Source organism: Vombatus ursinus, unplaced genomic scaffold, assembly GCF_900497805.2.
Source record: "Vombatus ursinus unplaced genomic scaffold, bare-nosed wombat genome assembly UNPS02001419.1, whole genome shotgun sequence".
Taxonomy (NCBI): Eukaryota; Metazoa; Chordata; class Mammalia; order Diprotodontia; family Vombatidae; genus Vombatus; species Vombatus ursinus.
The window spans coordinates 23,893,199-23,908,854 of record NW_020941197.1 but is presented as its reverse complement, the minus strand read 5'-3'; the positions used below and the strand labels follow the sequence as shown (position 1 = coordinate 23,908,854).

The 15,656-nt window shown below is 38.5% G+C and overlaps 1 protein-coding gene across 1 annotated transcript in view; it reads left to right on the top strand.

Moving 5' to 3' along the window:
- The window catches only part of CCDC191 (coiled-coil domain containing 191), a 106,450-nt gene that overhangs the window by 46,672 nt on the left and 44,122 nt on the right, over positions 1–15,656 (top strand). Inside the window, exon 8 of the mRNA XM_027868756.1 lies at positions 493–683. Within this exon, the coding sequence (XP_027724557.1) occupies positions 493–683 (191 nt within the window). The remainder of the gene's footprint in view (positions 1–492; positions 684–15,656) is intronic.

Below are 15,656 nucleotides of genomic sequence, written 5' to 3'. Positions count from 1 at the left end.
ACAGCTAGTGAGTGAGTGTCAAGTGTCTGAGGCCAGATTTGAACTCAGGTCCTCCTGACTCCAGGGCTGGTTTTCTATTCACTGCACCATCCAGCTGCCCCTAGTGATTAGAATCTCAAACCTTAAAGCTGATTCTTAAGGAAACTAGTTTATGAGAGGCAGACTTTTTAGTGCCCAGAGAACATTCCATAAGCAGCTGTCTAACTATTTGTCCAAGTGAGAATTAGAAATTACAGTGTAATTCATGAGAGAAACTATCAATCGTAGGATAAATTTTGGTATATGATTGTTCTTTCTCTGCCTTCTAGCATGGAAGTGTTCCATGAAAATGATTAGGAAAAAAGTCGAGAGAGAATATTGAATAGGTACAGAGTGTGTGTGTATCTGTGTGTATGTGTGTGTGTCTGTGTATAGATATACATACATATGAAGATTTTTAAAAATTCTCCTTAACCCTGAAATGTGATTGTTTTCTGAATGTTTTCAATGCAGTGCCTACAAAAGTATTTCTCTGCCTGGAAGAAGGTAGTTTTTGAACACAAATTAAAGATGAAGAAAGCTGAGGCCCTAGCAGATTGGAAATGTCAGATCAAGTTCCTGCAAGCCTGGAGGATCCTCACAAGAATTCAGAAGTTGACACAAGAGACACAAGCCATGGAGGCTTCTGTTAAGGAACAAGTCAGGTACAAACTTTCAGACTTTTTCTGGGAGATCATAGATTTTGAGGTGAAAGAGACCTCAAAGGCCATGTAGTTCAATCTCCTTATTTTACAGAGGAAGAACAAAGGTCCATACAGGTACAGGGACTTCCCCAAAGTCACACAGGTAGTGTGGCAGGTAGTAAAGGTAGGAAATGGCAGAGCCAGGATTGGAATTCAGTGCTTCCTGACTTCAGGTGTGGTGGGCAGATTCAACAGTGCCATTTAGTAAAACCCTTACATTGTGGTAGGTGCTGAGTGTCCAAAGACAAAAATGAAAAATAGTCTCCTCCTTCAGGGACCTTATGTTTTATGGGGAGAATGCCTGATGAATACAAATAAGAAAAAAATAAGGTTACCGAAGGCTGTATGTAGTAGGCACTGGCCACTGGGGGTTTCTGAAAAAGCTTTCCACAGAAGGTGGCACTTCAGTTGACCACTGAAGGAAAAATAAGGATTCTGAAAGGCAGAACTGAGGAGGAAAATGCCTCTTTGGGTGTTGTGAGAACTAACAGTTAAAGCCTTCCAAAAGCAGGAATTGTCTCAAGTACCCATCACTGCAGAGGTCAAAACACTCCTCATCAGAATATTGTAGAGAGGATTTCTGTTTAGATGATCTTCCTACCAACTCTACAATTCTATAATCCTGAACCTGGCATTTAAAGCTTTTCACAATCTGGCTCCCTGCCATCTTTTCAGCCTCATTTCCCACTATTTGCCTTTAGGAATTCTACTCGGAAGTCAAACTGGACTATTTACTTTTCCCTTATTTTGTCATGTCCTCACCTGACTCCATGAAGCTGCAAAATGAGAAGAAAGACTTCATGAGAGAAGTGGGGTTGGAAAGGATGGTGTAGGATTTCATTAGGTGGAGATGGGAAGGTCATTTCAAAATGGCAGATAGAAGGGTATGGCAAGAGCACAGAAACAGAAAAGAGCAAAGTGTGTTTGAGGCCCCTATTATTTGCAAGAACCTTCTTCCTTTTCTTCCTTCAAGGTCTAGTTCAGGTGCCATCTCCTCCATTAATTCTTCCTTAAGCCTACCTACCTCCAGGCTAAGACTGTTCCTTCTTTCCCTAAATGCTGCTCTGACCTCTCCATTCAATCATATTCTAAGTTGTATCATCATCATTACTATTATCACTTTTCCCTTTCGAGATTGTAAACTCTTTGAAGCAGATACTCTTTTTTTTTTAATCTCTATATACCCAGTAACTAGTTCATGTACTTGAATAGTGACTTAAACTTAGACATTTTTAAGTGAATTGAACTTTTTGTTCTAAGGGTATTCATGGCAGTGAGACTTATGAAATAAAACTTTCTATTTTTAACAAAAAGGCTATTGCAAAAGTGCTCATACAACCAAATTCTAGTACAAGCAAATAATTAGAATCGTCCCTTGAAGCTGATGATAATATTCTATTTTGGGATCTCCTAGCACCCCTATTATTGAAAATGTTTCAGATATTCCCTCTCCCATCCCAGTGTGACAACCAATCCTAGACAAAATTATGAAAAAACAAAGCTTGTCTTTAATATTATTCATCATCTCTTTGCATAGCCTGCTTTCCCAATTTAGTGCTACTGAACCTTTATGTTCACTTCTCCCTTGGCACTATCACCAACCCCTGACCGCAGGTGGGTGACCTGACCACTCCTTCGTTTATGATCAGTATTCTCAACTTTTCCTACCACTCCCATCAAAGTTAATTTGTCTTGAGTCTTTTGTGGTTTGGTGCTCTACTAATATAATCATTGTGATTGACATGTGCCCCTTCCCCAATCACATATTTGTGGCTTAATAAGGTTTTTCTGGAGACAGTGCCTTAACCAAAGGTTAAAGCATGGGATTTCAGATATTGACAGGCTGAGGAACGTGTTTGGGGTCAAGTAGGACTTTGGGAGTCCTTTAAATCATATAATTTATTCATTCATTTGCTCAACAAAAATCAGTTAAGCATCTACTACATGCAAGGCACTATGCTAGGTTCTCAGAAAGAAATATAAAGAAGTAGAAAATATTTGCCTGTCCTTCAGGAACTCATGTTCTAAAATTACAAGTATATAAGGCCATATTGTATATGTAGCCTCCCTGCGTCAAGTCTCTCCCCTCTCCAGTCCATCCTCCAGACAGCTTCTGATTACCTCTAGGTAACTTCCTCTGACCTCTAGGAGCAAATACAGACCCCTTTGCTTAACAGTGAAGTCCTTTCACAACCTAGCTCCAACCTACCTATCCAGGTTTATTGTATATCATTCCCCTTCATCCACACCAGACGATTTCCCATCTCTGGACCGTTAGACCAGCTGTCCCGCATGCTTCTAATACAGTCTATCCTCATATGGAGGCTTAGTTTCCTTCAAAGCTTAGTTTAAGAACTGCCTGCTATAAGAGCTTTTTCTGAATCCTTCTAGCTACTAGTGCCTTTTCCAAATTATCTTGTAATTATTCATTTAATATATGCTCATATATACATATGATATCTTCTCCTCTACGGTGTAAGCTCTTTAAAAGCAGGGACTGTTTCATTTTTATCTCTGCATCCCCAGCTCCTGGAATATTGCATGGTACATGGTAGGTACTTGATAAATGCTTGATGATTGATTGATCAGTACCATATTAATTGGAGAGGTAAGTGGTGCTGTGGATAGAGTGCTGGATGTGGAATCAGGAAGATTCATCTTCCTGAGTTCAAATATAGCCTCAGACACTTACTGGCTGTGTAATCCTGGGCAAGTCACTTAACCACGTTTGCCTTAGCTTCCTCATCTGTAAAATGAGCTGGAGAAGAAAATGGCAAACCACTCTAGTATCACTTCCAAGAAAACTCCAAATGGGATCGCTGAGAATTGGACACGACTGAAAAACAAGTGAACAATAATACCAACCACATGAATAATAGAGGTTAAAGTATTATAGGAGGATAGAGAAAAGGGAAAACATTTCTTCAGTGAAAGACTTCATGAGGGAACTAGGCTTGGAGAAAGTCCTTCAAGATGGTAGGAGTTCATTAGTTGCAAAATAATTTGGGAAGAGAGTAGCAAGAGCAAAAATACAGAAGCAGAAAAGAGGAAAGGGTGTTGGGAGACAAAATAGGCCAGTTAGGCTGGAGCTCCAGGTTTACGTAGGGAAGAAAGAATGCCAGAGAAGTTGGCCCATAGATGTTAAGCTTTGAAATTTAGACTTTATCCTGTAGGCAGTTGAGAGCTATTGAAAGAGTTTGGAGAAGGAAAGTCATAGAACCAAATATTGCTTTAGGAAAACTGGCCTGGAGCAGAGTAAAGGAGAGACAGGAGGAAGAAAAAGACCAGAGGTGGGAAACTAGTAAGGAGGTTCTTGTAATGGTTCAGGTATGAGGTAATAAGTAGTAAATATCTACATAATAGGGGTGGCTGTGAGAGTGGAACAGATGGGCTGGAGTTGAGCCATGCTGTGAAGGAATAATCAACAGAACTTGGTGATTTCTTGGATGTGGGCAGCCTGGAGAGAAAAGAAGGGAAGATGACTGAAGGTGTCAAGAAAGATTTCTTGTAGAAGGTAGTACCTGAGCTATGTTTTAAGGGAAGCCCAAGATGCTAAGAGGTGGCAATGAGGAGTGATGGAGAAGGGAGAGAGTAGCAGGTCAAGGGAGGGCCAGAGGGACAGCCTATGCCAATACACGGAAGCGTTCCTATACACCATAGGACAATTTGGCTAGAATTCAGAGAGCTTCGTGGGAGAGATGTACTATCAATCTGTGCAGATAGGTTAGGGCCCCCATTGTAAAGAAAAGGCAGTTTGTATTTTTCCTAGAGGCAAGAGGGAGTTACTAACACTACTTGAGCAGACTAGCACTTAAGAATATCAATATGATTTACTAGCTGTATGGTCCTGGGCAAGTCATTTAACCCCAATTGCCTCACCAAAAAAGCAAAAAAAAACCAAAAACAAACAAAAGAGTATCAGTGTGACAGCTGTGTGGAAGATGGAGTGGAGAGGGAAAAGACTGGAAACTGGGAGACAAACTAGGGAGCTACTGAAATGACCAACAGAATCACATGATGCAGAGAAGAGGAGAAAAATGAAGACTGAGAAAAGCAGGTGATTAAAACATTGTTGACTTTTGAAAGAGTTGTCTTAGAACACAAGGAACAGAAGCCAGATTGTAGGGGCTTAAAGAAGGGGTAGCTAGGTGGTGCAGTAGATAAAGTGCCAGGCTAGAGTCAGGAAGATTCGTCTTCTTGAGTTCAAATCCGGCTTCAGACACTTCAAATCCAGCCTCAGACACTTACTGGTTATGTGACTCTGGGGAGCTCACTTAGCCCTGTTTGCCTCAGTTTCCTTATCTGTAAAATGATCTAGAGAAAGAAATGGCAAATCACTCCAGTATCTCTGTCAAGAAAACCATAATGGGGGTCAAGAAGAGTCAGATTGATCAGGGAATGGGGGAGTCTAAGCAAGAGAAGAGGAAGCTCAGTGGGTAGAGTGCTGGGCCTGGAGTCAGGAAGACCTGCATTCAAATCTGACCTCAGACACTTCCTACCTATGTGACCTTGGGCAAGTCATTTAACCCTGTTTGCCTCAGTTCCTCCTCTGTCAAATGATCTGGAGAAAGAAACAGCAAACCACTCCAGTATCTTTGCCACGAAAACCCCAGATGGGGTCACTAAGAGTTAGACATGACTAAAATGACTGAACAACAAAAGAAGATGCAGGAGAGTAGGGAAGGAAGCAGAAGTATTGGGTGTAGATCCCTTCTTTGAGAATATTGGCTGTGAAAGTAGATAAATAGAACTGTAAGACATAGGTGCTACAGGGTCAAGTGAAGGGTTCATTTTTTCTTTTTAAGATAGGAAAAGATCTATGCATATTTGGAGGCTGAAGGATAAAAACTTAAAGGGGAGAGAAAGATGGAAGATACTGGAGAGGGTGAAGATAATTATGGGAAATAAGGTCCATGGCAGCTTCCTTGACATAAGGACCAATTTGCCTAGACAAAAGGGAACAACAGGACGCCAGGTCTCCCAGATGCTCATTTTTTCTACCTGCTGGCTTCCTTTATTAGAGGGAAAAACAAATCAGCAGCACAGGTTTTATTTTTTAACTAGTTTTTAATAAACTCTAGTAAATGGTTGTAGGCTAGTTGAAAGAACAAATTAATGATTTTTTTTAATCAGTGAGTTCAAATGACCTTCAGCCTCAGTTCAATGTTTAATTTTTGTTGCCTGTTTTTGGATGAGAACCAGGTGTTATTTTGGGAACATTTGGATTCTTCGAATCAGAAGATCTCGATCGTCTTCTATGTGTAAAGTCTTGTGCTCACTGCTCTGGAGGACACAGGAAGTTTAAGACAAGCTGCCTCCCCTTGAGGAGTTTACAATCTGGTCGTGGAGATAAGGCCAGAACACAGGAAAAGTTAACTAACCATCAGAGGCTTTATGTGCTAAGTGCCAAATGTGAGGCAGAGGCAGTAAGAGCTGGGGGAGTTCAGAGCTGGAGAGATAATTATGGATTGTAATGGTGTGGCAGTTTTTTGTGGGCCTTGAACTAGGCCTGGAAGGATAGGCAGAATTTGCATGGGTATTCTTATCCAAAGTGCTTGAGAAGGGAGACACGTTGAGCGAAAGGGAACTCAGAAATGGACATGACTTGTTTGGAGGAGAGTGAGCAAACCAGTCTGACTGTAGAGAAATTTAAAGGTTGTTTTTGCTCTTATCCCTGTGCCTAGCAGGGTGGCCTTGCATGTGATAGGCACTTGAACAAATGTCACATTGAATCAAAAGGTAGGCTGGGTCTGAATTGTTACTGAACCCATTTATGATCATAGTCATCTGTTCATTTATTCCTTCCACAAATATTTACTGGGTCCCTACTATGTGTAAGACACTGTACTCTACTATTTAATTCAGCATTTCCATTTGGATACCTACAGCTCCTTTGATCTCCAGTAATTTAGATCCCCACAAATAGAAAAGCATGTCTTATATTCCACAGTGAGTCCACAATTACATACAGGAAGCAGGAAGAGCACAGTTTCTATATCTTGAATAGGCTTTAAAATATTAATCTTTAAAAATAATGCATCTTAATATTTGACACTTTCTTCTTGTGGATTACCTGTGAATTAGTGAATTTCCATCAGTTTTTGTTAGCTTATATATTGCTTCCAAACCTAATTATTCAAAGTCTAGTGGTTAGTATTTACTGTTCTGTAAGGTAAACAGACCTGCATCCCAATTTGAGTCAGACATCATATCAAATGATATGCTTGCCCTTTTCAACCTTACTTACCATTTTTGATTTCCATTTAAGATGTTCACAATACATTTTGGTTATTCAGCAGATTTTTACCAGGATAACAATTTTAAAAAATTCCTTTCATTTTTATAGTGCTTTAATGTTTAGAGGGGTATATGCGTGTGTGTATATATGCATTTATATATACAGGCAGGCATATACATGAATGTATGTATGTGTTACCTCATTTGGTTCTCAGAGCAGCCCTGTGAGGTAGGCAAGGGAGGTATTATTGTAATGCTTTGCAAGTTGAGGAACTTGAAACTCCCAGCTTGGTGATTTGCCCAAAATCTTACACTTAGTAATGAGCTGAGCTAGACTAGAACTCGAGTCCCCTGATTTCCAACATCTGTATAGATTGCTTATTTGTCAGTAATATTCTAGAATTTCAAACTGCTATCTGGCTAAGATTCTTGTTTCCTTACATGACATGTTTCTCCTTTCTCTCTGTTTCTGTCTGCATATCTGTCTCATCTCCTCTCCCCTTCCTTTCCTCTCCTCTCCCCTTCTCCTCTCCTCTTCCTCTCCTCTCCTCTCCCCTTCCTCTCCTCTCCTCTACTCTTCCTCTCCTCTCTTCTCTCCTTTCCTCTCTATGTTTTCATGACATTTGTGATCAGCTCAGTTATTTTTGTCTATGGTTCCTCAATACTAGCTTTTGAGAAGCACTGGGTCAGGGTGTTTGGGGAAGAAATATTCTATCCCTGAATACTCTATCAATCTTAAGGATACTGTGCAAGAAACCATTTCTTTTTAGACTACCTGCTTTGAATAAATTATAGTTTCAACAGCAGTCTTTTCCAGTGTGGGTAGTCAGGAGGGTTGCTGCTTTGCAGATAGGAAATGTTAAGTTCAAAGGTATCCCACGTTGCCTAGAAATGGTTAGAGAGTGGGACACAGCTTTATTCTGGGTTTCCAGACTCCATATTTCTTCTTCCTCCACCTAAGGGACAAATGTGGATATATTTAGATGTTCCAGTACCATAGATAACCATCACTAAATGAGCTACAATCCCTTTTAATGAGTGGACCTTCTATTCATTTCCCCTGCTGTTTAATTTAATCTTTTTTATTTACAGAAATATTTTTACTTTTCATACAGTCCACATGATCCCTCTTCTGATGGCCAAGATTGCTTTCAGCAATTCCTACTGTAAAAATATGAAATTAACACATCAGGTGAATTTCACACTCCCCCTTCCCAAGCCAGATTGATGTAAATTAAATTTCACATTAATCAGACAGAGAAACTTACAGCTACTATACTGTGGAAATTGATGATTTTTCCTCACTAGGGTAAGATAAGTGATCTTTGTGACACTGTGTTTATAATGACTTGTAGCTTTTCTACACAAAAGTCCTTCTCTGATGCCTCACTGTGGCATGGGGGTAGTAGGCCTGAATGCTTGAAGGCTTTGGAGACAGAGCACAAGCTCTAGGAAATTCTACCTTGAGCATCATCCTGACAACAGACTGCCTACTGCATGGAGACCAGCCTGAGTCCAGAGTGGCTCACCACCATTAGGCTGGCCACTGAGTGATGAATTCTTTGATCATGGCAACCCATTAAGCAAAATATCCAAATGTACCTTTAGTCCTATGCAGCCCCCTTCTATTTTTACAATCATGGTGGTAAAGTAAGGGGAAGAAGATGGTAAAAATCACACAATTTTTAGCCCTCCTATAAACATTAACTATTAGCACTCTAAATGTGATATTCTTGTCCCATGGCTCAATATATTACCGAAGGACCTAAACCACATAAAGTTGAAAATATCATGTAAATAACTATCAATCAATACTGATTGACAGTATCACTATAAATGAAACCAAAAGTCATACAGAAAGTGCAGCTAAATGGAAGGATGTTTTGCAAATGCCCCTTGGAGAGTCAAATGACAGAATTGGTGGAATTGGTTTAATCATATTCCCAAAGGCAGTAAGAAACATCATTTTGTGAGATGCTTGGTCAAATTTGCCTTATAGTATTGATGATGCGCCTGAGTTTGAAAATGACTATGAAGATAATTATAACTTATTCATCAACATCTGTTGCAAAGGATGAAGAGAGAAACAAGTTCTATGAAGAACCTGATGTTACCCTTCAAACTAGTTCAGCACACTCGCTAATGCACAGTCATTGATTTCACTGTGAAGGGGAATATAGAGAGGAGGATGAAAAAATACTTTGGAAAATAGGGTTCAGCATTAAAGATGAAAAAGAAGCCAAGGACTGGTAGACTTCTCAGAGTAGGTATATCATAAATACTTTCTTCTAGAAAGGAGTTAGAAGTCACTGGGCAGGCTGAGGTCCAGATACCATCACCAAAAAAAAAAAAAAAAAAAGAAGAAGAAGAAGAAAGAAAGGAACAGTCTATTTCAATAGACAGGAAATGATTGGTTAAAGATGTGGAATTTATTTTCAAATCAGTTGTCTGTGTGCAGTTATACCTCTGACTGGTTAGAGCATAGCCAAGAGCAATACCAAACCAAAGAAAAAAAGTAGAGGTAAGAATAACCTGAAGGCAAGAACAGGAGCTCCAACCTGTCCTATTAAAAAATTGACTGATGCTGAGAAATGGGTAAAATAAAAGACATTAAGGTGGATTATCATTTTCTAAAGGAATTGAACTGATAAAAGCAAATCATCCATCAAAATGATGCCAAAGAACCCAGAAACCACTTCAGCAAATAAATACTTGATCTCCTTACCAAATGTAAAGCCAAGAAAGCCAAGTATGACACCTGTGTAGAATGTGAACTCATTTGCAAAATGAAGAGCAGAAAAAAAGAAAAGAGGGAGCAGAAGATTATAAATGCTCTCTTCACATCAGATAGTGAATTGTCGTTGCAAAAGGCAATGGAGGGGAAAATGAGTCTGCAGAAGGCTTGGAAAGACTTTCTCCAATGCATAAATTTTGATAAAAGGATGTGAATGAAAAGTCCTCAAAAGAGGAATTACAGACTATTAACAATCATATGAAAGATTGCTCCAAATCACTAGTAAGATAAATGCAAATCAAAACAACTTTGAGGTTTCACCACATGGGAAGCAAATTGGCAAAGATGAATAGTCAGTGTTAGAGGGGTTGTGGAAATAACAGGCTTGTTAATACACTGTTGGTAGAGCTGTGAATTCTAGAAAGCAATTTGTAGTTCTTCTAAGAAAGTGATTAAAATGTTTTTAATATTTTGACCCAGAGTTCCCATATATTTCTATACACTGAGGAGGTCAAAGATAAAAAGAAATGTCTTGTATACATCAATATATTTATATGTGATACTACTTTTTGTAGTAGCAAAAAACTGTAAACAAAGTACATGAGGAATGACTAAATAAATTGTGGTACATGATTGTAATGGAATGTTACTGTGCTATAAGAAACAATAAATATGAAGAATATAGAGAAACATGAGAAAACTTATATGAACTAATGCAAAGTAAAGTGAGCAAAACCAGGAAAACAATAACTACAGTAACTACAGCAATGTAGAAAAAAAGAAAAAATTGAAACTAAACATTGTATAATTGTAATGGTAAGGCATCTAGGTGGTGCCATAGTGCATGGAGTGCTGGGCCTGAAGTCAGGAAGCTAATCTTCCTAACTTCAAATCTGGTCTCAGACATTTACTAGCTATGTGACCCTGGGCAAGTCACTTAACCCTGTTTGCCTCAGTTTCCTCATCTGTAAAATTATCTGGAGAAGGAAATGGCAAACCACTCCAATATCTTTGCCAAGAAAACCCCAAATGGAATCATGAAGAGTCAGATACAACTGAAATGTCTGAACTACATCACCTCCACCAACAGCAACTATAATGGCCAAGCTTGGTCCAAAGAAATCATATGAAAATGCAACTCTTCGGGGCAGCTAGGTGGCACAGAGCACCGGCCCTGGAGTCAAGAGGACCTGAGTTCAAATCCAGCCTCAGACACTTGACACTTATTAGCTGTGTGACCCTGGGCAAGTCACTTAAACCCCATTGCCTAGCAAAAAACAAAAACAAAATGCAACTCTTTCTCATCTTTGCTGAAGCTGAGGACTATGGCTGTAGAACACTGTAAATATAATGTTAGATCTAGTTGGTGTGTTAGTTTTGATGAATTACTTTCTTCCCTCTTTATTCTTTGTTGTAAGAAGTGTTTCTTAGTCAGGAAGATAGAAGGCATATAGTGTGAAATGAAACTAAGGTAAAAATGAAAGATATCATTCAAAATGTTTTTTTTTTTAATGACTTGTCATGAGATCCAACTAAGCCAGATCATCCTAAATGCATTTACAAATGAAACTGGGAGTAGAACAATAAATATACAGAAATAGGAAAACATTCCCCGTTGTTTTTACAGTGACTTATCTTTATCATTCATGACATTGAAACTACCATATTTGTAATTATAACACCCCAATCTGAGGAAGTGGAAATCTAACAAAAGGAAGACAGGAAGCCAGATACACATGGAAGAGAGCCATGTTAAAAGTACCAAGGAATCAATTTTTAAGATATTTAAAGAAAGAAAGATATTAGCTAGAAACAATCATTAAGAGTATTGCTGCTTTTTTAAAAATCAACTAAGAGAATTCAAATAACTGTTAACCCATATGCTTATTTTCTCCTCTCTGAAGATCTTTATAAGAATGAGCTACAAATACATTGAAGGTATCCTTAATGAAAATGTAAGAAGGAACTGAACAAGCTTTAACAAACAAATTTCTGCCAAAGATGTCTTCATGATCCCACAACTGAAAGATAGATAGCATACAAGATCCTACTATGCTTCAGTTTTTAAATTGTTAATTTTAAAAATTTGATGTGGTAAAGAAAAAAAATTCAGCCTTAAAGGCTTTCCTCTAACAAAATGTCAAGATCCTTAGCAAGATTCCTTAGTAAAGGGATCTAACCACAGAGATAACTTTGTTCAATATTTCTCTTACTGTCAATGTCAAGTAAATCATTGAATAGGGAAATGTATGTTCAGCAAAGGTAGTCATCATTCTCATTGAGGATGTCCACAGTACAGTCCAAATTAAAAAAAGGTTTCGTTATAGACAGTGAAATCCTCCAAGTGTTCCTGTTTTTGAATGAAATCATGTTGATTGAACTGAGTCTCTGAATATTCACAGACCTTTTCAATAAAAATTCATGACCTTTCTCAGAAGACAATGGCCTACCTGTCCACCTGAGGAAAAACATTCAAATGGAAAAGAATGCCTATTGCCAAGATATACAGTTCCATGGGCAGTCCATTAAATTAGTTTATCGGTATTTCTTGGATGGGCAACGTAAAAAGAAAATGACCTGGACCCAGAATTAAATAGGAAGAGGAGAGAGAGTAGATAGGGTTGCCTTTGGAAAACTTCATAGAGCTTTCTTTTTTGAGTGAATAAGCATTGACTCTGTCTTCTCCTCACTTCTCCCTTCCCATTGGAAAACAAAACAAAACAAAAACCATGCAACAAATGCACAGTCAAATAAAACAAATTCTCAAATTGCCTAAGTCCAAACATTCATATCCCACTCACAAATCTAATCCATTGCCTTATGTCAGGAAGTGGGCAGCTTTCTAAATTGTAGGTCTTCTAGAACTGTAGTTTTCTTAACATTTTTTTCAAAATTGTTCATTTTTACACTGTTATAATAAACTATTATCCTGGTTCTTGCTTCCTTCACTCTGAATCAGTTCAAAATGTGGTTCAAGTGACTCCTGCTTCCCCTACCCCTTCCCTATTTTTATAGACTAATACTTATACCCCCAAATTATGTGAGATAAGTTCTTCCCATTACTCCCTCTTCTTCCCTAATACATCCTTTCCTTTCTTCTTTGAAATTGATCAAAAGATAACAATAACCATACATAACCCCCTCCTCTTATTTGACTCCCTCTTTGATTCCTCCTAACATCACGGTTCTGAGGAGATGCTTATATCATCTACATCCTAGGCTGTGCTAAAAATGTTTAACAACTGGCTTCCTGAAGGAGGGGAGAGGGGAAGTACACAAACAATTTTTAAAGTTTAATCTGCATTAATAATTTTAATTAATAATTATTAATAATTAATGATTTTCTCCATCATCTTCTTAAGTTTAGACAATCAACAAGCCAATAAATCAAGCCCTGATTTGTAAATATTTGCAGATCTTCAAGGTGTAAATGCTTATACTGAAAATTTAATAGTCCTTTGAGAGCCACCAGAGTACCATTATCTCCACCCTTTCTCAGTAGAATGCAAACATTTCATCCTTCTAAAGTCTTTTTCAATTGCTTACTTATATTTAACTTCTTTATGTTTCTCTTTACTCACATGTTTATATTTCATATTTTCTACTCAGCTCTAACCTTTTCATCAGGAATACTTCTGGGTAAGTTATTCTTGGTTGCAAACCTCTACCTTTTACCTTTTAGAATATTGTATTCCATGCTCTCCCCTCCTTTATAGTGGTAGCTGCTAAATCATATGTGATCCCAACTGTCTTCTTGGTACCTGAATTCATTTTTTTCTGGCTGCCTGCAGTATTTTTTCTTTGACCTGGAAGCTTTAGATTTTGGCTGTGACATTCCTGGGAGTTTTCATTTTAGAGTTTCTTTCAGGAAATGACCAGTGGATTCTTCCTAGTTTCATTTGGCCTTTTGTGTTCTAAGAGTTCTGAGTAGATTTCCTTAATGATTTCTTGAATGTCCATGCTCTTTTTTTGGTTATGGCTTTCAGGTAGTGTCCAGTCCAATGGGGCTTAAATTATTTCTCTTTAATCTGTTTTCCAGGTCTATTATTTTTTATATAGGATACTTTACATTTTCTTCTATTTTTTTTTCATCTTTTTACTTTGTTTCAACATCTCTTGTTTCGTGTAGTCATTGAGTTCAATTTGCTTCAGAGAATCTGTTATTTGGGTAAGGTTTTGTATCTCTTATGCAAGGCTGTTAATTCTCTTTCCATGTGTCTCCTCCATAGCTCTCATTTTTAAAAATTCTTTACTGTCACTCTCATTTATATGATCATTTTTAAACTCTTGAATAATTTCTTCTAGAAATTCTAATTGATTTTGTGAACAAACTATGTTTTTCTTTGAGACTTTTTTGTAGGTGTTTGGAGCTAATCTCTACTTATAAGTTTGGGTCTTGGGCATCCCTGGCCTCATAGTAACTCTTTATCTTTTTCTCATTTAGTCATTCTTCTGACAATTTTCTCTGGGCACCATTGGTGTTTCTGGCCCACCTGGGAGGTCTGGGGCCTGACTCTGAGATTTACTGTGTGGAAACTGTGAACTGCTCACCTAGAGAGAGGCATGTCTGAGTTCCAGATCAGCTCTGGGAATCTTCCCCACTGCTAGTTTATCTTAGTGTATGAGTGCTTAGTGTGTGCTCCGGGATGCTTTGGGATATCTGAATTGTTGGCCTGATGTGGGGAGGGATCTGCTCTGGGTGCTGAGTCTATGTTCCAATCCCCTCTGGGAGATCCCACTGCTTCTGACTTGAGATGAGGTTGAGTCACTGATCAGCCCTGGCATCTTTGCATTTTTGCTTACCTCCAAACTTTGGGCATTAAGTCCATGGTTCCAGCTCACTCCTATTCCATGGGTCTTGCACTGGTCACTTGCCTGTAGGTCAGACTTGTGATCTTGGTCTGAAAAGATGGCCCACTCCTTTGATTTGATTGCTTCTCATTTGATTTCTTTATCAATATTCAATCTAGAGTTCATCTTAGTTCATTGTTGCTGTAGCTGTTGGGGGAACTGGGCTGTACTATTTTCCCTTTCTCTTCCATATTGGCTAGTCTTCAAGCCTTCACAATGCTTTTAATAATCCCAAACTGTTCTTGACACACAATCCCAAATTCTTTAACAATCATATTTTTCTACTGTATGTCAGTGAGACATGGAACACTAAAATCTCAAAAGAATCAAAACCCTAGATTTTCCAAAGGAGAATAGGAACTGTATGGTAAATGTAAGGATATAGCATAGTATTAATGAAACTTGCATTTTAGAAGTGGCATAACAGATTTTTTTTTTTAAACTAGACCAGTGATTTCATCAGCATAAGAGTTCCCAGGGTAGAACTCCCTCTACCAAAGCAGATTGGCACCTCCTCTGCAACTAACTGTCTTAGAGAGCTGCCTGGGGACAGTGAGAAGTTTTCAGTCAACAAACAAACATTAAGCACATACTGTGTTCCAGGTGCTGTGCTAAGGGATGGGGATTCAAAGAAAGATAAAAGACGTCCCCCATTCTCTAGCGGCTCATAGTATAATGGGAGAGATAGCATGTAAACAACTATTTACAAACAAACTATACATTGGATAAATTGGGAATAATCAAAAAAGGAGAGGTAATAGAATTAAGTGACATTAGGAAAGGCTTCCTGTAGAAAGTGGGATTATAACTGGGACTTGAAAAAATCCAGGGAAGCCTAGAAGTAGAGATGAGAAGAGAGAGTATTCCATACATGGAGAATGACCTGGGAAAATGCCCAAAATGTGAATGCTGTGTCTTGCTTGGTGACTATTGAGGAAGTCAGTGTTACTGGATTATAGAGTACATGGGGGGATGTAAGGTGTAAGAAGACTGGAAAGGTAGGATGGGCCAGGTTATGAAGGGCTTCGAACACCAGAGAGAGAATTTTATATTTGATTCTGAAGGTGATAAGGAGTCACTGGAGTTTGTTGGGTGGCAGGTGAAGGGTCATC